Source organism: Callospermophilus lateralis, chromosome 15, assembly GCF_048772815.1.
Source record: "Callospermophilus lateralis isolate mCalLat2 chromosome 15, mCalLat2.hap1, whole genome shotgun sequence".
NCBI lineage: Eukaryota > Metazoa > Chordata > Mammalia > Rodentia > Sciuridae > Callospermophilus > Callospermophilus lateralis.
Genome location: NC_135319.1, coordinates 54,409,226 through 54,434,605, shown reverse-complemented (window position 1 = coordinate 54,434,605; position 25,380 = coordinate 54,409,226). Strand labels below are relative to the sequence as shown.

At 35.8% G+C, this 25,380-nt stretch overlaps 1 protein-coding gene and 1 non-coding gene across 3 annotated transcripts; both read right to left on the bottom strand.

Annotated features, from left to right (window-relative positions):
- Positions 1–978: 978 nt before the first annotated feature.
- On the bottom strand, positions 979–14,193 carry Ghitm (growth hormone inducible transmembrane protein). 2 transcript variants are annotated; one of them, XM_076834301.1, is made up of 10 exons: positions 14,099–14,193; positions 13,546–13,638; positions 12,368–12,531; positions 10,776–10,875; positions 9,274–9,385; positions 8,700–8,841; positions 5,976–6,084; positions 4,500–4,688; positions 3,866–4,037; positions 979–2,237 (listed from the first exon to the last, which is right to left on the bottom strand). In XM_076834301.1, the coding sequence occupies exons 3-10, from the start codon at positions 12,494–12,496 to the stop codon at positions 2,153–2,155; spliced, it is 1,038 nt and encodes a 345-aa protein (XP_076690416.1). In that variant the 5' UTR covers positions 12,497–12,531; positions 13,546–13,638; positions 14,099–14,193; the 3' UTR covers positions 979–2,152. The 2 variants fall into 2 exon arrangements, with proteins under 2 accessions (XP_076690416.1, XP_076690415.1); XM_076834300.1 differs by lacking the exon at positions 13,546–13,638.
- Positions 14,194–21,122: 6,929 nt separating this feature from the next.
- Positions 21,123–21,184, bottom strand: LOC143381722 (U7 small nuclear RNA). Its single transcript, XR_013088886.1, has one exon. It is a non-coding gene; the product is annotated as a U7 small nuclear RNA (small nuclear RNA).
- Between the last annotated feature and the right edge of the window lie 4,196 nt (positions 21,185–25,380).

Here is a 25,380-nt window from a genome sequence, read left to right as displayed (position 1 = left end):
TGCCAAGACACTCATCCAGTGGCCGGGACTGTGGCTGTTTATGTGGGGCTGCTATGCTTCAGAAGGCAGTTACTTTATTCATAAGCCTCCCCTCTTACACACTCATGTCTTCCCACTGAATGCTCATTAGACACCCTTCAAGCAACCAAAAGGGCTTTTATATTTTGTGTGACTTTTAAACCGCAGATCTCAGTTATCCTTTAACACTTCAAAAGACATGTCTGAAAATGTAAAATGCTAATTTTATTTTTCTGCCTAAAGCCTATCAATTTTCAGGTCTATATACTCTTCCCTGTGGATGAGGGGATGTTAACAGGAGTAAAGAAGCCAGATTTTTTTTTTTTAGTTATCATTTTAGAGCTATGATATATAATCACATTTTGTATCACTCACTTTTCTATTTTATATAGTCTTCACTGTCTTGATAAAGTTACAAAAAGTACTGTAATAAAATACTAAGCCGCTAAATTAAAAAAACAACAACATTACATTCTACATCAATTTTTGCCTGCTATCATTGTTGAAATTAAACCATCTGGATTTTAAAATAAGGATGTAAACTTCCGTTCTAAAATGTGACTAAAGACAATAGGCCCTTTGATATTTCACTTTAAAATTACATTGATATTCGATGGGGAAAGGGAAATTTGGCATCTATAATTTTTATTTAGGGAAACAAACTAACAAACCAGCATCAGCAATTAATAATTATACAATGCTTACCAAGTGTGTGCACATTTAACCTTAACTCTGTGAGGCAGGCTTTACCTTCATTTAACAGAGAAAAACTAAACAAAGAAAGGTTAAGAAACTTGTCAAGTCACATAAGAAATAAGGGTTAAGAAGCTGCAATAGCAAAATAGAGACAGAAGAGGTACAAGTACTATTAGCAAATGCCTAAGTTGCTGTTTTGAACAAATAAATCTCTATTAAAATGGTGTTCAGGTGGTTTAGTTGGAAAAAGCAGACCAATTACCATCTGGCTGAAACCTTTATTATTTCAGAAATAAGCATCCTATATACTTTGAGATGGTTAAAATAGTTATTTCTGGATTACTGTAATAAATATTTCTCAAAACCAGCAATCATCTCAATAATCATACATATTTCTTTCCATTCATTAAAGACTTCCAAAAATAACTCTTGTATCAAAAAACTTATAATCACAAAAAAGCTAAGTAGTGGTTTATGCAGGACAGAAAGAAAACTGCTAGTGGACACTAACGAAGCACTTTCCCTACTATACGTCTGATTCATGTGTTTCACAAACACTACTTTTGCTTTGCTTGTTAAGTGCTTATTAGTCTCAGAGGGAATGCAAGAAACCAACAGTTTTATGAGAAAACTGCTTTCATAATCTCTCGTGTAAGCAACAGACTTTTCTGAAAAAGGCTCCTGAGTTTGAAGAGATAAGCAATTATAAACACATCTTTTGTGTATTAAAAAAAAAGCATCAAGTTTCATGTTATGAATAAATATTTTATCTTGAAACAAAAGATTCAAAATTAAAACTCACATAATTCTATCAGGAATTCTCCTTATGATTAACACTCTGGATTGCCCTAACAATGAGAAGCCAATCTTTATATCCACAATGTAAAGACATCAACGAGAAGCAGAGCAGATTTAATCACCTCTGTTTCATAGACACATGGGAAAATAGCAACTGTTCCAAATACCTAGATGACTCTTATTGGCTTCCCATGATCACATAGCTAAGACATATGAGTATTCAACAAAAGACTGCAGATGACCTTTTGCTTCTCTCTGGTCTCTATACCAAAACCCATATTTTCAACATTCTGCATCCCCCCCAAATATACAGGCAAACATGAGTTTGCTAACTTAACCCAATAAACTTAAAAGCTTAAATTCTTATAACACAAACCTTAGATTTCATATTTTGTTATAGTATTTTAAAAATGAAAATTGGAAATGTATGTGCTTATTTGAAAGAGAACTATTGAATTTATTCTCCAGAAGAAAAAGCAAACCTGAAGGATCACATTACTGGAACATTTTAAACATGTTGACAACATATGTTCCTAACTTCTAAACATCAGGGAAAGCTGCTTGTACAAACTATGTGACAAATATGTGCTATTAAACAAGCAAGACATCTGATTCAGTAGCGAAGCCAGAAGCTGTTACTTCACTTCTTTCTGTTGCCTCCAGATGCTAGCATACTTGTAACTCGCATAAATATATTTAGTGTATCCATGTAGATTCCCAACATCCTAGGAAAGAAAATTATGCCCATTATAAATGATGCAATTCTAAAGCTTTTTTAATATGTAAAAGAAAAAGCAATATTCATTATCTGTTCTAAATACATGAAATAGAAATTTGTTAAAAATATGATGTTTAATTGCCAACAGAAGCCCTAAATTATGAAATACAAGGTTTCCTTGTAATATACCAATCTTATAAAATATTATAGGCAGTTTTTAAAACCGTTAGTCTATTCTCTGACCATCTGCTAGGAGTACAGCTTACCGCAAAATAGGCTGGGTGACAGACAATGAAATAATCAAGATGACAAAACCAAAAAAAACACCTTTATTTTAAAAACTTGCTAGACACAAGTCTAGCATTTTAAAATATAACATACCTACCCTAATCCCCTAAGGAAAATTGCTCCAATCTGTAAGCTTTACAGCAACAATTTTTAAACCATTACATTAAGTTTTATTTTTAGATAAAGAGAAACAAATTACTTTAAGAATGTGACAGACTTCATGAAATTCTAGAAAATTTTTAAAAATAAAATAAACTAGTTTGGTAGAATCCAAAGGGGGAAAAAGAGAATATATAATACTAAATGTCAACAAAAGTTCAATATCTTCAAAATACAACCTGTATGATGAAGAATATCTATTTTTTAGAGTGAGACTCATCCTTTAAAAATTCCAAGTCGATTATGTATTTTCCAAAAATATGTGATTAATACTTACCTTTTCTTTAGTTCTAAAGTCTGTCAAATATATACTATCCAAAAAACTGATGAAGAGCTCATTGTTGCACCCTAAGCCTAATTAACAAAAATAGGTAAAATACTTTGAATTGGACGAGTATATAAATATTACACTTAGTTGCAAAATGATTAGTTTTTTGGATACACAAGTCTGTCAAATATATACTATCCAAAAAACTGATGAAGAGCTCATTGTTGCACCCTAAGCCTAATTAACAAAAATAGGTAAAATACTTTGAATTGGACGAGTATATAGATATTACACTCAGTTGCAAAATGATTAGTTTTTTGGATACACACACAGTTTATTAAGAGACAGGAGATAAAACTGCAACAGAAATAAAATGGTAAAATTTGATAAAGTCATTGATGTTGGCTGAACTGTGTTTCGTCAAAAGATATGTTGAAGCCCAATCCTGGTACCTGCGAACATGACCTTTTTTGGAAATATGGTCTTTGAAGATGTAACCAAGATATAAGTTATGATGAGACCATACTGGACTAGGATGGGCCTTTACTCTAAATATGATTGGTTGTCTTTTAAGAAGAGACAATGAGAGACATTTAGGGAGAATGCCAGTCAAGTTCAGTGATTGGAGTGATGTATCTACAAAAGTCAAGAAATGCCAACGGTTGCCAGTGTTAACAAAAAGCTAAGAGAGGCATGGAACAGATTCTCCCTCAGAGGCCTCAAAAGGTACCAACCTTAATTTCATACTGCTGGCCTCTGGAACTGTAAGAGAATAAATTTCTGTTGTTTAAGCCATCAGCTTGTGATATTTCGTTATGGTACTACTCTAAGAAACTAACAAAGCCATAAACAAAACAGACAAAAAAAAAAAAAAAAAAAAAAAAAAAACCATAACAGTAACAATGGTAAAGACTACTTACGAATTGATGGGATCGTATTTTTGAAACCCATATGCTGGTACTAGTTCTGCACGCTTGATTACTTTTTGAGTATCATACAGAAGGAACATGCTGAAAAGAACTAATCCACCATACATGGCCACTGAGTACAGAGTGGCACCAGCCACAGTGGTAGGTGGAAGAAACATAGATCCTGAAACCAAAATTTAAAGATTGATTAATTAATTAATTAATTAATTACTAAAATAATAAAATAAATTAAGATTTGTTAAAAAAGGAATTTCTTATAACTGGACTAATAATTTAATTACTCAAATATCTTTGGTATACTGAACAACTAATAAGACAAGTGAGTAGATGTTCTAATGTTACTTATATTGTTCAAAAATCCATGGCATTCATTCCTCCAATGGGTCTCCTGCCCATATCATAGGAAGATTCCTGTATCAGAGCAATTTTCATGTTCTCTAAACCATTTTAGATTTTATCTTATAAAACCAATAAGATTTTTTTTTTACATCAATGAAACCCAACCAAATTAGCATACACTTTTAAAACAACTTTTAAAGAATGACTCTTAATTATAATATTTGAGTGTTTCATATTTCAGGACATAAGAACCAAGTACTAAAAATGTTAGAGCATAGCAGCTTACCCAGTGAGGAAACAAAGACGAGACCCAGGCCTACTCCCAGGGGTGCTCCCATGTTCAGAAACTTCTCACTGGGGGCACACATGGCCACAGTGGAGAGGCCTCCCACAATGCCAGCTGTGTACCATGCAGCTCTAATAAGGAGAGGTCCCCCTAATATCGTCAGAGGAGCTACTACCGCACCCATCACACCTGGAGGAAGAGCAAGTTTTTGTGAAGTATTTACTAAATAACCACCAAAGAACAAATGCCATATTGAATGTACTATCTTAAAATATTGTGCTTTGTTTTAAGCAATATTATAAAAAGCTTTCCCTCCAAATTCCACAACCCACACCTGTGGCTACCCAAATTCTATTATTACATTAACATTATTTCCTAGTCAGTGACAACCTATAACAAACATTAACCTAAATTTTGGGTAACTTTATAAAAATTCCAAGTAGCTCACTATTTGGATCTAAACCCACTATCAGTTTTTTACAAAATTATAGATTCAAGAATTAAAGTAAAAAGGCTTAAAAAACAAAAATGAAAACTAGTGCTGCGAAAAGGGAATACAGTAAAATAAGAGCAAGAGTGTTATGATGGAAAGTGGAAAATACAGGAACTTACAGGACAGTGTTGTTATTTGTGTACTAGAGAATGCTATCATAGCTTATAAAAATTATTTTAGGTGTCAGATATTTATAAACATCTTCATAAAAATGATAGTGGAAAGCATTATTAATTTAAAGAACAAAGGTGATGCAAATGTAATTCCTTAATTGACAAAAAAAGTCCTGGATAAGGCATTAGTCAAGTGCTGAGTAGAAGTTACCCTTTTGTTAAATGTAGTTTATCTTACATAGAACAGACAAGTGCTACCTATCTTCATGCTGAATTTTCAAAACTAGCGTGTCTCTTGGGCAAGAGCACCACTTTTAGATCAAGTAATATGGTATGAATAAGTAAAAAGGCATACTGTATTTCATGATGATGGTTAATTTAAAAACACCTTTTGTTCTAGGAAAGATAACTGGATAAAAATTTTGACCTGTGACATTTCTCTTAGGATTCCCATCAGTTTTGTAATTGGCAACAAACATTTTAGCAACTTTCTATACCTTCAGTTTTTCCCTTTTTCTAAAAATACCAGACAAAAGGGGATCTCAGAAGATATGTATCAGATTTGAAATACTCCTGACACTGGATAAGATACACAAAGGTAAATCTATGCACATACTAGACTGCTACAGGGAACGTATTTAATATTGGGGTGGCTTAAAGTCTTAGTATCAGAAACAACCTTTCAAAGCAAAGTTAAGCAATAATGTAACCAGTAATGACTACAGAAAATTTTGTTTTCTACATATACCATTTCACTAACTTATGTTAGTTGTGTTGACATTTACAACAATCATTTACAACTGTGAAGAGCCACTTAAAAAGGGCACAGTTTTCAAGGTTGTTCAGTAACAATTTAAAAACAGAACATACCAGAATGTAGCAACCAAGCAAGATGTTTTGGGCCTGGGCTTTGCTCATATGATATGGAGTGTACCAGCATTCCAGCTCCAATCATGGCTGCAAAGGTTGCACCAATTGTCTAAAATACATTGAAGAAAAAACACACAAAGAAACACCAGATCTTTAAATAAAAATAAAGATGTTTATAAATATCTGACACCATAAGTTTCAAATACAATTAGGCATTTCTAATAAACCAGTTTTTATAAAGGATAAATGGAATTCTATATTTTCCCAGCACATTAAGGCAATGGTTTATTTCAGTTTTGGTTAAGTTAGGAGAAGTGCCTCCTCCTGCTATATATGAGGTTCTGCAGCTTCAAGTATACAAGTGGAGAATGGACTGGCACCAACATCTTTTAACAATTAACAAAATTCTCTCAAAAACCACAGAATAATTATTTTTGATTAAAATATACATTCTAATATAACACAAATAGCATGTGAAATATACATGTCTCTATCTTTATAAATGCATATATTTACTATACAACATACATGTCTGTTTATATACACACACACACATATATATATACACACACACACATATATATATATACACACACACACATATATATATCACATTTCCTTGAAATAATTTTTAAAAGAATCTGAAAAATTGAAGGTGAATGTCATAACATGTGGAAAACAATGAGATATAAGACCCCACATTTCTGTACCTGCAGGTTTGTGGCTGAATTTGTCATCATTCCTTTTCTTTGCCTATCTTAGGTGATTTCCAAGGTTGTAACATTTAAATGTTGTGTTATGACAAGAAGAAACATGTGTGATAGGAATAAGAGTGAGTCCATTTTCAAGAAACTTAAGGCAGAGATTGCAAACATGCAGTCTTTGGATAAAATCAGACAGCAGATATGCTTTGTTTGATCAACTATTCCTAAAATCTAAATGTTTTTAGATGCCTATAATCCCATGGGCCATACCAGGCCTCCTTATTCATCTGTATTGTCTGTCTAACCCAAGGGCATCAGAATTTTCAGCCTACGATATAAAGTACAGGTAAGCAGAACAGCTGTTTTTTCAGAGGACCAAAAAACCCCAATTAATGAAGAAAATTTTCCGATGGAGAGATAATTACCAAAAACTTCATGCTGCCTCCATGCATAACATTTTCAGGGTTTTTACTAAAATTACATTTATTTTCTTCAGAGGTCCTTCATGATTCAGTCTCATTTTTTGCCTTTTACCTTTCTACATTCTACATTCCAGGTACACTGACTGGTGTCTACTGGGCCTATGCACACCTCCTTGCTATAAGGCTGAGTTTCTGAACTTGTTAGGCACTTTGACTGCCCGAAAGCAGTGCCAGATGCCTCTCTATTCCAAAGCACTTGGGGCAAACTCACTTTATCTCATCTCCAAAAGGCTACATCTTCATTACTGAAGCACCTGTGTTTGATTTGCCCAACGATTTTACTTAATTATCCTTGAAAGCAGAGTAGAATAATCTTTTGACCAAAGAGGGTTGAGGGTACAGCTGCAGCTCAAAACTTCTTTAAGTCTTATTTTAAGGCCTTAAAATTTTATATACATTTAAATATTTTGTGTTTTATTACAAAAGTATTGTTTTAAATTATTCACCTTTGATTCAAACTGACATTGCTGGTGAGACTAACCATGTTCATGTGCATTCATGAACCTCTAGGCTGAGAGATTCATGATATGCATGATCCTAGACTATGTTAAGTGTCCAAATGGTAATGATACCATAAATAGTTCTCTTCTTAGAAAGTAGAATATAATGGAACTACCACAAATCTGAAAGTTAGATGGATTTGGGTTCCTGACGGAGGGAACTGGTTAAGTACTACATAACCTCTCTCATCTCTTCCCTTAGTTTCATTTGCTATTGTAGTTAAGGTTGTTATCCTACATTTCAGAGGTTATAAAGGCACAGTTGGTATACCTGTTTCATGTCTCTTCCACATCAATTCTGAACATTCAAATACAAACCATATTTTTGCTTTTTTAGTCTCTTTAATGGCCTTCAATGACTTAGGTAATCACCTTAGCTTAGAAATCTTTCTAACCATGTCTTCTTTACACTCCACACCTTAAACACATGAAACTTTACTCTTACTGGGATTGTAAGCCCCTTTTCAAATTAGATTTTCCTATCTCTTCTTTATTCAAGTTGTTTGGCAAAGCTGGATTACACTTAACCTTTTTCTAAAAATCAAATAAATATGTTAACCTTCAATAGCCCCGATGAAATGTCTCTTTCACAGAAATGCTCTAAGAGTCCAAGATAGAAACAGTCTTTCTATTAACTTTTGTGCTTTCTACTTTTTATTACATACCCCATACCATGAAGTCCAGTTCAGCTTATACTAAATAGTGTGAAGAGGCCCCCATCTAAAATCTTATTTTGGTGTGTAAAAAAATCCAAGCGTTCAAGAAATATTCAATGAACATAAAATCTTACATAAGGCCAAGAAGCTTAGGAATAACAGTGGCAGCACTATCCTACTCTTAATAGCACAGAATGCTTTATACTCAACAAAGAATAGCAGCTAAGAATGTACTTCCTTATTAATCTCAGCTATACTAAAAAGTCATATAATCATTTGAACTACAACTTTCCTAAAACTGTATACTTCCATTTACTACCCCAGTATAATTCATCTAATCTTTTGATCTTTACACTTACAAGAAAAATAAAAGCTGACTTACCACCCAAGAGCCTCTCATCATGAAGTTCATAAGAGCAGGCGTTCTAGACACTGCCAAGGCAGACAAAGCAGTTAAACCAATACTTCCTGCTAAGTACATATAGGTAGAATGAATTCTATCCTTCACATACTGAGGCCAAATTCTGTAAGAAACATGACATGGTTAGTTAGGGATATGAATTCTGGTTGAATCATTCACTGGCTCAGTGACATTAGGATAAATCACTTTAATATTCTCAATTGTATTCACTTCATTTATCATGGAAAGTAATTAAGTATAACTTGAAGTTACTATAAAGATTAAATAATATAAAACATAAACTTTTGGCACAACTAAAAAGCAACATATTTTCTCTTTGCTTAAACATGTATAGCCTTGGTAAAAGATGTTTACTTGGATTTGAATACATATAGGCCAAAAAAGCAAAAAGTGATTCTATTTTTATTCATGTATATACATAGATGAAGACTGGATATAAAACATTCCACTAGTGACTAAAGGTTAAAGATTAAAGAATGAGAATTGGAATCTTTATGGAAGGTTTCTGGGATCATCTGGGAACAAATTTACTCACACAGCCTTTTCAATAGCTCCAATCTCATTAGACATTCCCAAGCCATAGTAGCACAATGCTCCAAGACCAACAGCAGCTCCTCCAGCAACAAACCACCTTCCCATCTGATCAACTGCAGAACACAGAGAAAATATAAGTTAATACTGTCATGTCTCAACTACACTAAAGTGCTGGAGGTAAAGCCTTCTTGACATTTATTAGGGGAGCATCAATGATATACTGCATTTCTTCATAATAGCTAGAATTATCTTGTGTGGACATATAGAAATGTTCTCAAGGTCAGGAGACCATACTGAAGAACACCGTGAAACAAAGGTGTAATAATCACTAAAAAAAAAAAAAGGGGTGGAGGTGGGGGAGGATGAGCTAGGTGCTATAGCTCACATCTGCAATCCTAGCTACTTGGGAGGTTGAGGCAGGAGAACTTGAAATTGAGGCCAACATATTTAGAAATGGGATAAAGCTTTTTCCTATTTAGAAATGGGAGGGGGCAGATTTTATTAGCCTTCAACCTCATTCCAACAGTATTTTGGTGGGGTCTGCCAGTATGTTTACAGCTGTGGAGATGACTCTGTGAAACACTTTATTAAAAGAAGTTGGGGGGGGGGGTAATGTTCTCATGGAATTTTTAGACAGTAAAAGATAAAAAGAAAATATTTATAAATAATCATCTATACTGTATCCTAAAGTAGTATTAGCAAAGATAAAGCTTACATGGCATCTAGAAAGAGAACCAAAGAAGAAGAAAAAAAAAATGTAATCAGTGTTTATGCAGTACAGTCAAGGGAGAGGATGCTCTTGTTTAGAGTACCAACAATTAACTTGTCAACTCTATCTCAATGGACAAAGATGTCATAAAGAGCATCTTTCCCTTCAATTTAAATTTGTTTACTAAGAACGTTACTATGCTGTTGCTATAGAATTGTGATTTGTTCTCTAGGATCAACCTAGTAATTGACTAGGGCTTTTTCCCATTGTAATACACTGCTGTTTTATAAGACTATTTAGCACTGGGAAGATTAACAATCTAGTTATGGAATTAGCAAAGCTGAAATCCAAACTGTGAACTGAAGTGACTTTATTTAAGGTAATGCATTTCTGAAAGGTCCCTTCTTAGATAGCTAGGCTTTTCCGAATACGTATGTTTTGGTGCCATATTCTTAACATTATATGCTCAAATGAAGATTCTATATAATGTTAAATGAACTTCCTTAACAGACTATACCTTTAAAATTATGGCATATTAATAATCTTTTATATTTCTTCCTTAAAAAAAAAAAGTAGAAGTAAAACTTTTACTGGAAGAAATACATGTAACCTGGAACCACTGAATCCAATGCAAAGTACTAATGTGTTTTGGATCATCAGATCCTTGACAGAAATATGACCTTTCTTTCAGAAAATGCACATATATACAGGTTTGTAGATATTTTTAGGAAGCTATTCGTGGACTTCTTAAAACATCATATACTTCAGGTTAAAAACTAAAAACTACCACCTACTTTTAAATATTTTTTCCGCTGATGGTTCCATTGCAGCGTCTTTGAGTTCTTGGCCAGTTTTCCCACGGCGGATCCCAGTTCTTGTCCTGGTGGCATACTCCTGATATATATGTACAAAGATATATTATCCATACCCAAACAATATGTTTAATAATAAAACAGAGGCTCTCTTTACACTAGAAAACTCTATAGTTAAAAGAAATTTGATACTCTCTATAATGTAATGTCAATAATATTCAACCAAATTAAATATGGAGCAAACTGTGCTTCTTCTTCATGGTGATTCACTAATTTATTATACACTTCTAGGTTTGAGTTTCAGAATTATTTCCTTTCATAAATTACATATTTTATTTATATACCCAGAATTATTATAAATTTCAAGATGAGAATCTAGTAGTATTTTTAAAAATACAAATAATTCATTAGCCATATTCTGTTATCTGTAAAATTGGTTCAAGGAAAAAAAAAAGTCTTTCTCCTAAATATGAAGTCAAGGGAAGCCATGACTACTGCTTTTGTTTTGGCTCTTTTGCAATGCTGGAACAGTTACTCCAAGATGGAAAAACTGACTTTCTAGCTACTGTTGATTCTCCTTAATTATCTCACAGTTCAAAACTTACACTCCTACTCACTTGATTACTAGGGGAGAACTCTGTTGTAAAAGAAAATGGGCTTCTCTCTAACCTGAGAGATTTCATCAGTCTCTGAATAAGAGCTAAAATAATATCTTTACTAACTTATTAATAAGACATTGGCTCACTGGAGGGCAGAGGCTGTAGCTCAGTGGCAGAGAGCTTGCCTAGCATGTGTGAGGCCCTCTGTTGGATCCTTAGCACCACATAAAAATAAACAAAAGCATTCTGTCCATCTACAATTAAAAAAAAAAAAAAAAAAAAAAGAAGATAACATTGGCTCACTGAAAATATGAAAATACCTCCGGTTCTTAAGCATTTGGTTATAGGCACCACTCAAAATTTCCTTGTTGCACCCACCATGTAACTACTGATCCCTTACTATTTACTCTCAATTTTCTGAGTGAGAAACCCCAAGAGACGTAAATCAAAGAAAAGCTATAGGAGCCCTTTTTCATACATAATAAAAAAGAACCAGGATGAAAGAAAATTGATGGGGAAAACCATCTAATTAGAGACATTACTGTTTTTTTATTTGCTTTTGTTTGGTAATAGGGAATGAACCCAAGGGCACTCTGTCCTTTTTCTTTTTTTGCCACGTGGAGATTAAAACCAGGGCCTTGTGTATATTAGGCAAGCATGCTACCACTGAGCTACAAGCCCCTGCCCCATTCCCCATCCTTTTTCACTTTGAAACAGGGCCTTGCCAAGTTGCTAGGCCGGCCTCAAATTTATGATCCTCCTACCACAGCCTCTCCAGTTGCTGGAATTACAGGAGTGCACCACCTGCTGGCTATTACTATTAATTATTTTTAGTAAATTGTTACTTGTAAATCATTAAAAGCAGCAAAAAATCTCCCCAAACAAGCCAACCCAAACCAATCTCAGGACATCAAGAGAAGCCAAACACTAAAAAGACTGAAAAAGACAATAGGAAAACATTCAAATTATCCTTACCCTGCTGGGTGTTAAGAGCCATTGATTCTTAGTGATGGAATTCTTCACAACAGGGGAGGCCTTGGTGAAAGCTGGATGGAAAACCCTGGAAGGTAGTGTCCGGAGACACACAAACCTTGCAGCCAGCATGGTGACACACCAGGTTTACTAAGCAGATCTAACCGCTAGTTATAAAGACAAACAAACAAAAAACAGAAAACCCCAAACAAAATCCATTAATTATAAGGAAGGACATGGAAGAGAAAGAGGATAGAAGGAATAACTTATCTTTTAGTAGGGCCAAAAATTTGGAATAAAGCAACTTCTCTAATTTTCAATGAGGAGGCCTCTGCCAGTCTCTTCTAATTTAAGAAATCTATCCCATAGAACCCAGTTTGGGACGGACCACTAAATTAGATTTTAATTCCAATTTGACCAATAATAGGATGTATGACTCTGAGAAGTTATGTGTAAGTCAAAATGGATGTTACTATTTTTAACATGATTAAAGTCTGTGATAACTTTTAAAATATGTAATTTTGCCTTTATTACTTATGCCTTTCTACAACTACAATAAGGGCAATTAATCTTTAAAAGCAAACTCAGTTACTCAGGTTTTCCTCATGTTACAATGGTGATTTCAAAGAAAAGCTTGCTAAAATTTTGATTCTCTTAGCTCTGAGGGAGATTACACCAGAGAAGTGTTCAATAAGAAGTCAGGTAAATGTCTTTCTGCAATGCTAAGATGATTATGACAGGTAAGAATGCAACGAGAAGTGTAAGCCAACTTGGGCTACTAGCCCATTTTTGCCAATGATCTGTAGTGAATCTGAGGCAAGTGACCATCCTTCTGTGTCTCATTTTCTTCATCTTTAACGTTCAGAAAACGTGACCAAAACAGTGTTCAGACCACATAGATGATCCTGGGACTACACGCTTTAAAACTGTCAAGATGCATCTTAAAACGTAGACTCCTGGTCCTACATTGTTTCTAAAGGGTTTACTTCCAGAAATGAACTAGTAATATGTTTTAACTAGCCCCCGCCCCCCGAAGCTAAAAACTCTTGCTTTAGAACAGATGAATGTCTCCATCACTGCCACTGGACCTATGAATGGTGTACAACACTGGACATCTGTCCTTTGGGAAAATACCAAGACCTTCTGGTACTTGCATGCCATTACATCATCTCAACCCTTACCTTCCTCAGTCCACTGACTGGGGCAGAATGGGCTTCGGTGTCCTGTAACAACCCAGAGTGGGAATTCCGCTTCTACCACAAGTTAAAGGTGACCTTGAACAGGTATTAGACCTCTTAAACAAATAGCTAATTTTGTATAAAACACCACCGCCCCTTACATAAGGCACGAGCTCCGGCGCCCAGTCTAAACCGACGGAAAGCCTCCGACCTTCCAAAGTGAGCGCACACTCTACGACACCCCACCCCCGTGTTGGTCGCTCCGTTATCTGCCAAGGCCGCGGCAGTGAGGCTCGGAGGCTGGATGACTCAGCACCTTGTTGCCAAGCGGCAGCAACCAGCAAGGGAGGCTTTTGTCCGCTGGTCGGGGACCCCAAGGATGCCGCTCATTCATGGGGGTCACCCACAGGACGGCGACTCTGACCCGCAGCCTAGCTGTGACAGCCAATGGAGCCGCCGCCTCCAGCCCCCACCCCGCCAGTACCGCCCAGACGCCCCATAAGGCGGGCTTTAAAGAGTGCTGAGAGGGTCTCAAGTCGGTTCGAAGGAGAAGTACCTCAGTTCCCGGTCACCTCCTCCACGCAGTTCCCCTTCCGGGCCTGCGAAACGTGCACACCCCACCTCCTCGCCTTCCACCCGCTCCCTACTGCCTGTGCGCGCGCAGTCTCCGACGCCACATCCGGAGAAGATGTAAATAGTACAAACAACCAATCATGAGAAAGCCTACGAAGGAAGGGTGGGCATAGTGGGGAGCCGGGGTTCCGGTTGGTGGGGCGGGACCAGTGGAGGATTGTGGTTGGAAACGTCACAGTCAGCGTCCATTTTGGGTGCGGGCTGGGAAGCCCTCTCGGCCATATTTGCTCTGGGTAGTGGTGCTCTCTATTTTGTTCCAACCTTTATCCTCGTAGCTGATCCAAATATTTAAAAAAAACGAGTGTAATGTTACAGTCGAAAATGATTCATTTACTCTGTTCTATCCTAATGCCGCCTCTTGTGTTTTTATTGTGAGAGAAATAATCATGCCAAATGTGGTAATTTCTGACAGGAGCCAAACCATTTCTTGGGTCTGACGTAAAGAGTTAAGATTGTTGAGTCTCGAAGTTTTTTGTCTTGTTTTAAATTGCCTTGAGACAGCACTTAAAGTTTCAGTCTGTACCTGTGTAATAGGACATATACAAGTGACTTTTCCTCCTTCCAGGTTTTTTCCGATGACTATTAAGATGCTTTCATTGAGAGTAATTCATTATGTAAAAGCCATTTCTGGTTTCTAGGGGGAAGTCCTCCTTACTTTTTTATTATTTACTTTCTCTCTCTTAACCTTAAATAAATATTTACTGGAAGCTTGCTTTGAACCAGGCTCTGGGCTATAGATGTGTACAACAGATTAAAATGCATTGGGTACCCCTGTTTGGTGAAACAAAGCCTTTGCCTTTAAGGCATTCAGTTTCTGGTGAAGACAAAATAGACAAATACAACACTTAAGCTGGTGATAAGTACTGTGAAGAAAAGACAGGGTAAAGGACTAGAGGGATGATACTATTGATAAGGTCATTAACAACAAGAAATTTTATTACCTACTTAGCAATTGCTAATTGTGATTTATGATCATCTCCTAACCCTGTATTACTGACAAACATAAAGTTTTGCTTTTTTTTTTGAATATGGCTAATAAAACAATTAGACAATAACAGAGTTCTTATCTGTTACTGGAAAATGGCAGGCAAACACTAAAGAAATCTGTCACTGAAGGTACTGAACAGATCCAGCATGAGCAATTTAATCTTACTTTAGATCTTAACCGGATTTGATTAGTTAGCAACTAGGATCTCTGGTTTAGCTCCTTTAGTGATATTCTGTTTCCTAGAGCTTCTGTTATCAGCAAAGAGGAGGAATTTACAACACAATGTTTGAATAAACAGAATCTTGAAGTCTATGACTCAGGATTCCTTCAAAATTGCTATTCTCTTTGAAAGGGAAGAAAAATTTCTGATTTCCCATTTTCCTTTTTAAAGTATGAGGCTGTTACCACTGGCATGAAATATTTTGAAGTAGGGAAAGAAGCTGGTCCCATTATTGGGAAGATAGCTCAGTGGCACTGTGTGTGGGGAGAGGTTCCTTTGACTCACCCACTGGGTATTATAATCATTCCAGCAAAAGGTGGTGAAACTTGGAAATGAGACAATAGAGGGACAGAGGAAAGGCTTATGACAGAGATAATGTTGCTGAGGTGAAATTTACAGGATTTTAATGACTGATAGAATATAGTTGATAAGAGTGAGGGAGGTACCCTTGGTAATTTCTCTTTTCTGAACTGAGTGAAATTGGGCAGATAATTACACCATTAATTTGGAGAAAGGATAGAGGAGAAAGAGATGTGGGAGATGTAGATAAGTAAAACCTGTAGGTAGTTTTAAATTGTAAATCCACAGCCTCTAAGGTCTAGAATATAGGAGAGATAAAAAGGCTCAAATCCTGAATTCTAGTGTTGAATATCACATCATAACTTTTTTTAAAAATACACTGTTGTTTCCTTATTCTTTACCTGCTGATTACATGGGAAGTGATGACTTATAGTGGAGAAAATTCAGAAACAAGGACAAAAGGGAATATGTTTATTTTTAGTTAAAATAAATACTTCCCCTCTGCCCCACTAGACTTTTCCATCCGGAGCTGTGCTGTGAGTATGAGAGAGGTGAAAAGAGAGTTCTTAAGGGATTTAAACTTTATCCTCCCCAGAAGGTCTCCCAACAAAGGGAAGGTGTTACTTCTGGAAAGGTTGGGAACATCTGTTTCTGAATGTGGAGACCAACAAACACCCACTTTTCATGTATCTGCTGAGTGGTCAAAAACATAGCAGGTGGTGTTGTGGTTTGTATCTTGATTGTCTTCCAAAGGCCCATGTATTGAAATCTTGTGCCCTGGAACAAGGGAGGTGGTAGAACCTTTAAAAAGTGGGTAGTCTTTAGGTCATGAAGGGTGTGCCCTGAAGAGGATTGTGATATGCTGGTCCTCTTTCTCTTTCTTATTTATTTATTTATTTTAATGCTAGCCATGAGATGAGCCAGTACCATGCTGGCACCATGATGTGCTTTCTCAGGCCCAGAGCAACAGGACTAACCAATCATGGACTGATATCCCTTAAATCCTGAGGTAAAATAAACCTTTTCTCTTTGTAAATTGATTATTTCAGATATTTGTTATAGTGGTGGAAAACTGACTAACACAGGTGAGAGGTGGGTCAAGATCTCCCCTTACTGTTTCCCCTTGGATTTGAGATTTGCCTCTAGACTATAACTGTGAACTTGTATCTGCTTGTTTTCACCCTTTAGGATGCTGACACTAGAATTATGCATGGTTGAAATGCCCAGATGAGCATAATAGACCAGTAGTGTGCTACAGGACAGAGCCAGCATCTGACTGGTTAGGTGAGAAACCAAACTGCCAAACTCAGAGTTTAATCATTCCAGCCACAGAAGGAAAATGAAGCCACCGCTGAGAAGGGGATTGCTTTCTCTGGATCATGCCCAAAGCATCTCCTTGCATATGGGTGCCCTGACTGAGGGTAGAGTGGAGGCACAGAGAACAGGTCACATATTTTCCATTGAATATAAAAATCCCTCCCTCTCATTGAACATAAATCTCAAACATGACTGATGGTAATAAATTCTGAATCTGACTGACAAATTATCAGATTAGCCCAAGCTTATCAGAATGGAAAATATAGTGCTGTCCTCCTTAAGTTGACTAGTCCCTTAAGAAGCAACATTGAGTCTAAATAAGGAAAAATGAAGTTCCTTTTTATATTCATCTAATTGGCAGTTTTTCAAATTTTTAGCTACCCTTAGACTAAATGAATCTTCATATCCTGCCCTGCTCAGTGCTGCTTTGAAGATAGTATGATTTTTCAGTAAAAATATCCTTCAAGAATTCAGGATAAATAAAATCATTTTCAGGTAAATGAATTGTAAGAGAGTCTGTTGCCACATGTATGTTCTAAGAGACATGCTAAAGAAATATCTTCAGGGTAAAGGGAAATGATATCAGAGAGAAACTTGGAACTTCAGAAATAAAGAACAACAGACATGGAAAATAACTGAGTAAATAAAATAGACTACGTTCTCTTCTTAAAGTCTTTAAAATATATGAGTGTCAAAAGCAAAACTTGTAACACAATAATATGGGATTTTCAATGTATGTAGTTATAATAAATATGATAGCCTGAACATAAAGAAAATGAAGGAGACCATGAAATCTATTTGGTGGCCAGGCATTTCAGGTTTTTTTAAGTGATAAAATATTAAATCCAAATAGATTATAAAAGTTATTATAATAATCCCTGAAGGAACCACACCACTACCACCAAAATATACAAGGAGCTAAAAAGTAAAAAAATAAATTAAAATATGATACTATAATATTGTCAGACATTCTAAAGGAAGGCACAGAAAGGATGAACAGAGAAATCAAATAATAAAATGATAGACCTAAATCCAGTAGGTCAATAATCATACTAAATGTAAGTGGTCTAGATATAATAATTAAGGATAGAGGTTTTCAGATTGAATTGAAATAGAAGACACAACGGTGCCATTATGTGAAATCCACTCAATGTATTATAGTGTATATAAACATTATATGAAAGAAAAGATCAAGAAACACTAATCAAAGAAAGATAAGGTAATTATATTAACTTTAGACAAAGTAGACTTTAGAACAAGAAAGATTACTAGGGATTAAAGGGATATTACATGAGGACAAAAGGTGAAATTGATCAAAAAGACAAAATGACTCTAGATGTATTGGACCTTATTAAAAAACTGAGGATCAAATAATGAAGCAGAAACATAGAAGAGAAAGGTGAAATAGGCAAATCCACAATACACATGGAAACATCAACTCTTTCCTCTCAGTAAACAATAGAACAAATGGAAAATCTGAGAAGACATCAGAGACCTGCAACCACTAAAACCAATTTGGTTTAACTGGTATTTATAGAACGTCCACCTGAGAATAGAAGCATACATATTATTCTCAAGTGTAAATGGAATATTCATAGCAATAGGCCATATGCTGGGCCATAAAACAAACCTTAACAGATTTTAATGAGTTAAAATCATACAAAAGGCATTTTGTGACCATAATTGCTGGGTTTTTGTGTGACTAAAAGGTTCAGGGGTCACTCCAGTTAATTTGGGCTAATTGGGCTGCACAAAATAACCACACAAGAGACACAAATGTCTTTTTCTTTGGGGTCGCTGTGACGGCTCCTTTGACCTTAAGGGTCTGCAAGAAGAGAGTGAGAGCCCGTGCTGACCCCTTTTATTGAGGAGAAGCTATTCAAATGAGGCAAGGGATCAGGTTTTAGGGGGCTGAGTCTATCTTCATGATGTCCACTGTCAGCAGGTTGACTGACACCTGGGTAGGCCACACCCAAAGGGCACAGTAAGAGAAGGGGACACACACAAGACACTTCCATGGAAGATTCTATCCTAAACAGGGCAAGGGGTTATATTACAAGGGAACAGGTGAGCATAGCTCCACCCATGGGGCTGTAGCAAGACACACCCATGCATGAGACAACAACCCTCGGGAACCCAAGAAGGGTGGGGAAAGCTCTGCAACATTTCTGTGATTGAGCGCCTCAGCACCCACGGGGAGTGTGACCCAGTCACGTGCAAGGTAGATCTCCCACACATAATGGAATTAAACAATAAAAGAAAGGTGTTTTGGAGCATACCCAAATATTTGAAAATTGATCCACACAGTTCTCTAGAACCTATTGATGAAAGAAAAAGTCTCAAGAGCATATAGAATATATATTTTTAACTGAATAAAAATAAATACCTAACATAAAATTTGTGTTTTGAAGGTATAGCAATGCTTACAGAAAGATTTATAATACTGAGTATGTGCAATAGAAAAGAATAAAGGCCTTGAATCTATAATCTAAACTTCTAATATAAGAAACCAAAAAAAGAAGACTTATTAAGCCCAAAGAAACCAGAAAGAAAACTATCAAGAGAAGAAATCAATGAAATTGAAAATAGTAAAAAAAAAGAGAGAAAGCACAATGAAATAAGACACTGATTCTTTAAAAATAAAAGGGCTAAACCACTATCCATACTGTCCCAGAAAAAAAAAAACACATTAGAAACAAAATGATCAATATCAGAAATAGAAAAGAGGACGTTAAAAGTGTTAGAACAATAGGGAATATTACAAATACACCATATCTTCAAATTTGAATCTTAGAGATTAAATAAGGCAAATAAGAAAAATTTGGTATGTTGTTTGTCCTATACCTAAAAGAGAAATTGAATTTTAGTCAAAAACTTTCAGCAAACCAGTCTCCAAACCCAGTTAGTTTGATAAATTCTACCAATTGTTTAAGGAAAAAAAAAAGATGAGGGAATACTTCACAATTTATTTTATGAGATTGATTACTCACACAAAACAAGTCAAAAGCCTTGTAAGAAAAGAAAATCAGATCAATATCTCTCCTGCAAAGCAAAATCAGACAAAGTCTTAATGAGAAAGAAAAGTAGACTAATACTCATGAGCACAGACACAAAAATTCTCCACAAAATATTAGGAAGTCAAATTCAACAACATATAAAAGGGCTAAAGTACATAATTTATCCCGAGAATGGAAAGCTGACTCAAAATTTAAGACTAGTCTATATAACTTATGATATTAATGCTAAAGAAGAAAAACAACCTGAACAATAGATTTACCAAAAATATTTTATAAAATTCAATATTCATTCTTCAAAACAATTTTAGCAAAATAGGAATAGAAGGGCATCTACAAAAAAAAAAAAAAATCCTTAAAGCCATTACTGCATTTAGTGGTGACAGATTGATTAGAAAGGAAAAAGCAAAAGTATTTTAACCAAAAACACCATTATTATTAATGGAAAAAATCCCAAGAATCTATTAAAAAACACTCTAGGAGTATTAAATGAATTTGAGATCACAGGATAACTCATCAATACATGTTTATATCAATCATGCTTCTGTATTCTTGCAGTGAACAAATAAAAGTCAAAATTATAAAACAGTATTATTTATATTAGCACAAAAATACTTATATATGATTTTAACAAAACAAATGTAGGTTACATGTGCTGAAAACTGCAAAATACTGATGAAATAAATCAATGAAGGCCCAAATAAACTTGATGTATCATGTTCGTGGAATGAAAGATCCAACATAGTAAATATATTTATTTTCCCCATAATGATTTTTAAATATAACACTTTTGCACACAAAAATATCAGCAATAAATTTTTAGTTATTGACAATATAAGTCTAATATTTATACATACATGGAAACGAAAATGAATTATAATACATTGTAAAAACTTATTTTCAGTACTAGGGTTTAAACCCAGGGGTCACTAAACTACATTCCCATCCCTTTTTATTTTATTTTGAGACAGGTCTCTCTATGTTGCCCATGCTGGACTCACACTTGCCAATTTTGTATTATTCTGCCTCGGCCTCCTGAGTAGCTAAGATTACAGATGTGCACTACTGCACCAGGCACAATGTAAATTTCTTTTTTCTTTGAGGGTGTGGAGGAGTTCTGATAATAGCCAGAGAGCCTGCTAGACAATTTCTAAAAGAGCTGCAACTTTTGTAAAACATTTTTTTTTAAAAAAAACTTTGAGAACTTATACTATCTGAATTCAATACATACCATGAAACATAGTCCAAATTTAGACCCATTCTAATATGAACAATTGATTGTTGTTGCTGGAAGAAACTTAGAAGTTAGGGAAAGCTAATCCAAAACACAAATGAGTATCTGTCTCTGAAGGCCAAATAGCTGCCCTGTTGGTGATAGAAGGTTGTCCACTAAATAACCCTGACAATAAATGCTGGCTTTTGAAAATTTTTGAATTTTTTTTTCTGCCTTTGGAAAACTGAACAGTTGACAGTAGTCAAATCAGTTTTGATAAGACGAAGTCCATATAGCTGAGTCCATATAGCTGAGTCCATACAGAGCTTCTCTTCTTGATTCTATGGCCACTTATCCTGGGCCCTTTAGGCAAGCCTCTTTGACAGAGGCTAAATTACATCAACAGGTTAAATATGTGTGGAAAAGTTAACTCAAATGCCTGGTTGCTCAAATGTTGCATATTCTCAAAAAAGCTGGCTTGTATAATTGGCCCTTTCCTGGTTCTTGGTAACTGAGTTCTTAGATAGGACTCTTGTGTATGCACAGAGCCTGAATCATTCTGTTCCTGCTCATCTAGATTCTGCAAGCAGTGTAATTGATGGTGAACACCTTCCTTTCTCTGGTGGGTTTAAAATTTCATAAATTATAATGTCATAGACACACAGTACCTTAAAAACCCCAATAAAAACTCTGGTCATAAGCTTGAGTGAGATTCTGTGGTACAAAAATTATCTTACATATTGCTGCAGTTTGTTGCTGGGGAATCAAGTGCACCTTGTGGGACACAGGAGAGAGGATTCCTGGAAGCCCATGCTTGGTGACCTCCAGACTCTCCCAGATATACCTTTTCTCTTGATTGACCTGGATTCATATATTTTTGCATATATATGCATATATTTACATATATATGAAGTTTTATATATATTACATTATATTATATATAAAATATAAAGTTAATTTTAAGTTCTGTGAGTCCTTTTAGTAAATTATCAAATCTGAGGTTTGTCTTGAGGACCCCTGACAAAATGGGACATTACATTGAGCCACTTATTGAGGGGGGCCGTCTGCTGTGGATGTGCACTGGTGGGCATTTATATGGCACACAAACATCTTCACATTCTGGGCCAGTTGATCTAATATTTCTCTCATAGATCACCTTGACACCAATCTTACTTTTTCATATTCTAAAAATCTTGGCCAATCCGTTAGCCAATCTACATAGGTCTGTATTTCAGTCCACATTTCTTTTTATGAGAGTTGAAATGCTCTCTGATATTATTTGAATCTGGAACATCCTCCAAAGATCCATCTGGTGAAGGCTTGATCACCATCCTATGGCACTATTGGGAAGATGGTGAAACTTTTAAGAGAGGGAACCTAGTTAGAGGAAGTTAAATATGCCAATGAAATTAAAGGAGATATTGGGACACTAGGTCCCCTCTCCCTTGCTTGCTGATCACCATCAGGTAAGCAGTTTCCTATGCTGTATGCTCTCTACCATGATGTACAGCCTTGCCACAGGCCCCAAAGTGACAGAACCGAGAACCATCTATAAGTTAGGCTCATGCTTACTTTCCTAGTTTAACTAGTCATATGGAATACTCTAGGAAGTCAAAGGTTTAGGTTGACGAAAAGTGGTAAAGCAATAACAACAGGAACCATAAGAGTGAGGCATTTGTTCATGTAGCTACTTCAACATCTACTTGAGTCTGTCACTATAAACACTATTTCCATTAACAAAAGAATAATGCAGAGAATGTCAAAATTATGATTTAAAGGATCAGATAACATCCAGGATATGATCCTGGGTTGTAAAGTCATTTGGTTTTCATTAGTCATGCACTCATGACCTCTATGGCCTTAACAAACAGGTGCCACATTTTTCCTTATATGCTGTGATTATCTGCTAATTCCTTTCTCAGGGCCCACATTCCATCCCTCACCACTACCAGTAATAATTTGAGTAATTGTGAGAGCACCACATGTCTAGAAAAGAGACCATCTGTGCTTTTATAAAATATGTGAGCTATTGCAGAATCCTGTTTTGAGGGTCTGTCTTCTGGGTACCTCTTATTGTATTAGCATCCAGTAGGAAACACACGGAACATCAAAAAGAGACTGTTGAGGGGCTGAGAATTTAGCTCTGTGGTAAAGCATGTGCTTAGTATGTGCAAGGCCCTGGGTTCAATCTCTGAACACACACAAGGCCACTGACCTTCTCATCACTTGCTTGTCCCCTCCCAGAGGCTGAACCTTACTCTAAGCACTATACAGTCCCCAGAGGCCAGACTACCAGGGCCCAGGACAGAGTAGATAAGCATGAAGAGTCATTCTTCAGTTTATGGATTAAATTGTGTCTTCCTACCTCCCACCAAATTTGTATATTGAAGCTTTAACCCCCCAGTGTCACTGTATTGGGAGATGAGGTCTTTTTTTTTTTGGTGCTGGGGATTGAACCCAGGGACTTGTGCATGTGAGGCAAGCACTCTACCAACTGAGCTATATCCCCAGCCCTGGGAGATGAGGTCTTTATAGACACAACTAAAGTTTAACAAAGTCAGAGGGGTGGGAACATGGTATCTTTATAAGAAGAGCAGGAAACACCAGAGACCTCCCTTAGCCAGTGAGGACACAATGAGAAGATACCAGGAAGAGAACCCTCCCTGGATACCAACCCTGATTGCATCTTGATCTTGGACTTCCAGCCTCCAGAACTGTGAGAACAAATTTCTGTTGTTTAGGCATCCAGTCTGTGGAATTTTGTTTTGATAGTTCAAGTAGAATGAGGTGTTGTCTATAAGATGAAGATTATAATAGGTATCTAATAGGGTTCCTGTGAATATTAAAGTAATATGTTTCTAGTTTGAGGTGATATATGATACTCTTATTAATAACTCTTCTATTATTTTTATTCTTGGCCTTAACAATTAAACTGAGTCTCTTTTTATGCATTTTTTGTTATCATTCTCTGGTTTTTCTTTTCTCAGCTTCATTTATCTTTCTTGAGGTGAACCAAATAGGCCTTCATACATTATATATGCTATGGGATTTAGGATATCTTTTACATTCTATTTGAAATCTGCTCTTGTTAATGTCTTACTCCCCCCACCATCATATTGGATTAGTGTCTCTTTTTAGCAGTTTATAATGTCTTCTTTACTGGTTTATAGCAGATGGTTCTGAGTTCATTACTCCATAAATATAGATTATATATTTTTTTCTGAGTGAATTACTTTGTATCAGTCCCTGATGAAGTTCACCTGTCACATTTCAAAATGTTCTTGTCAAACAGCAGACCCAACACTATTTTCATTTTTATCTTCTGTGTTTTACATCTGGCTTTTCTTTTCTTTTTAGTACATAAATGCTTTATGGACAGAAAGCACTCACTTCATATCATTTTATATGTCATTTTCAAGCATCAAACACACTGATAGTTTTGAAAAAAATGAAAATTCTTTCAGGTAAAATAATTTATATTTTAGCACTTGATTTACTTAGATTTACTGGAATGGTGGCTGTGACGATAATAAAACTCTGTTATCTAGATTATTTTTGTCTGGGCCATAAGATCAGAAGGCAGAAGTGTGGGGACTGCATGGATATTTTAAAGGTGGATAATACTGGTGATACAGTTTATTAGCTATTAATAATATATTCTTTTAAGCCAGGTATGGTACCATGTGTCTATAACCTCAGCTACCTGAGAAGCTGAGGCAGGAAGATCACTTGACCCCATAAGTTTGAGGCTAGCCTGGGCAACATAGTGAGACCCTATCTCAAAAAGGAAATACTGCTACTCTTTTAGCAGTAATACAGAGTGAATCAAGGGAATAGTTTAATAATCACCACATCTTATTGACTTCTGCTATGGATGGACATTGCTAGTGTGTAGGTCAGTTTATATTTATCATATTATGTACTCTTCTGAGGTAGCCCTAGAGGCTTGTCCTTCCCATGTAGAGCCCACTTCTGAAAAACTTAAGCAGTTTATTGGATTTAACTGAGTACATGTTTTCCAGGTAAATGTGTAGGTGAGGAAGAAAAATGACAAACCTATTAAAGGTTTTCATGGGAGGGATTCCAGTGGTGGACTACAGGGTCTAGATAGAGGTGAAAAGGATGAGAGAATAAAAATCTGGGGTGGGCTGGA

Coding starts and splice junctions, on each gene's coding strand:
- Ghitm (XM_076834301.1), bottom strand. CDS start 12,496: ATGCTGGCTGCAAGGTTTGTGTGTCTCCGGACACTACCTTCCAGGGTT. Junction 6,085..8,699: donor TGATGAGAGGCTCTTGGGTG/GTAAGTCAGCTT, acceptor AATGTATTTTAG/ACAATTGGTGCAACCTTTGC. Junction 4,038..4,499: donor CGTCTTTGTTTCCTCACTGG/GTAAGCTGCTAT, acceptor TTTTGGTTTCAG/GATCTATGTTTCTTCCACCT.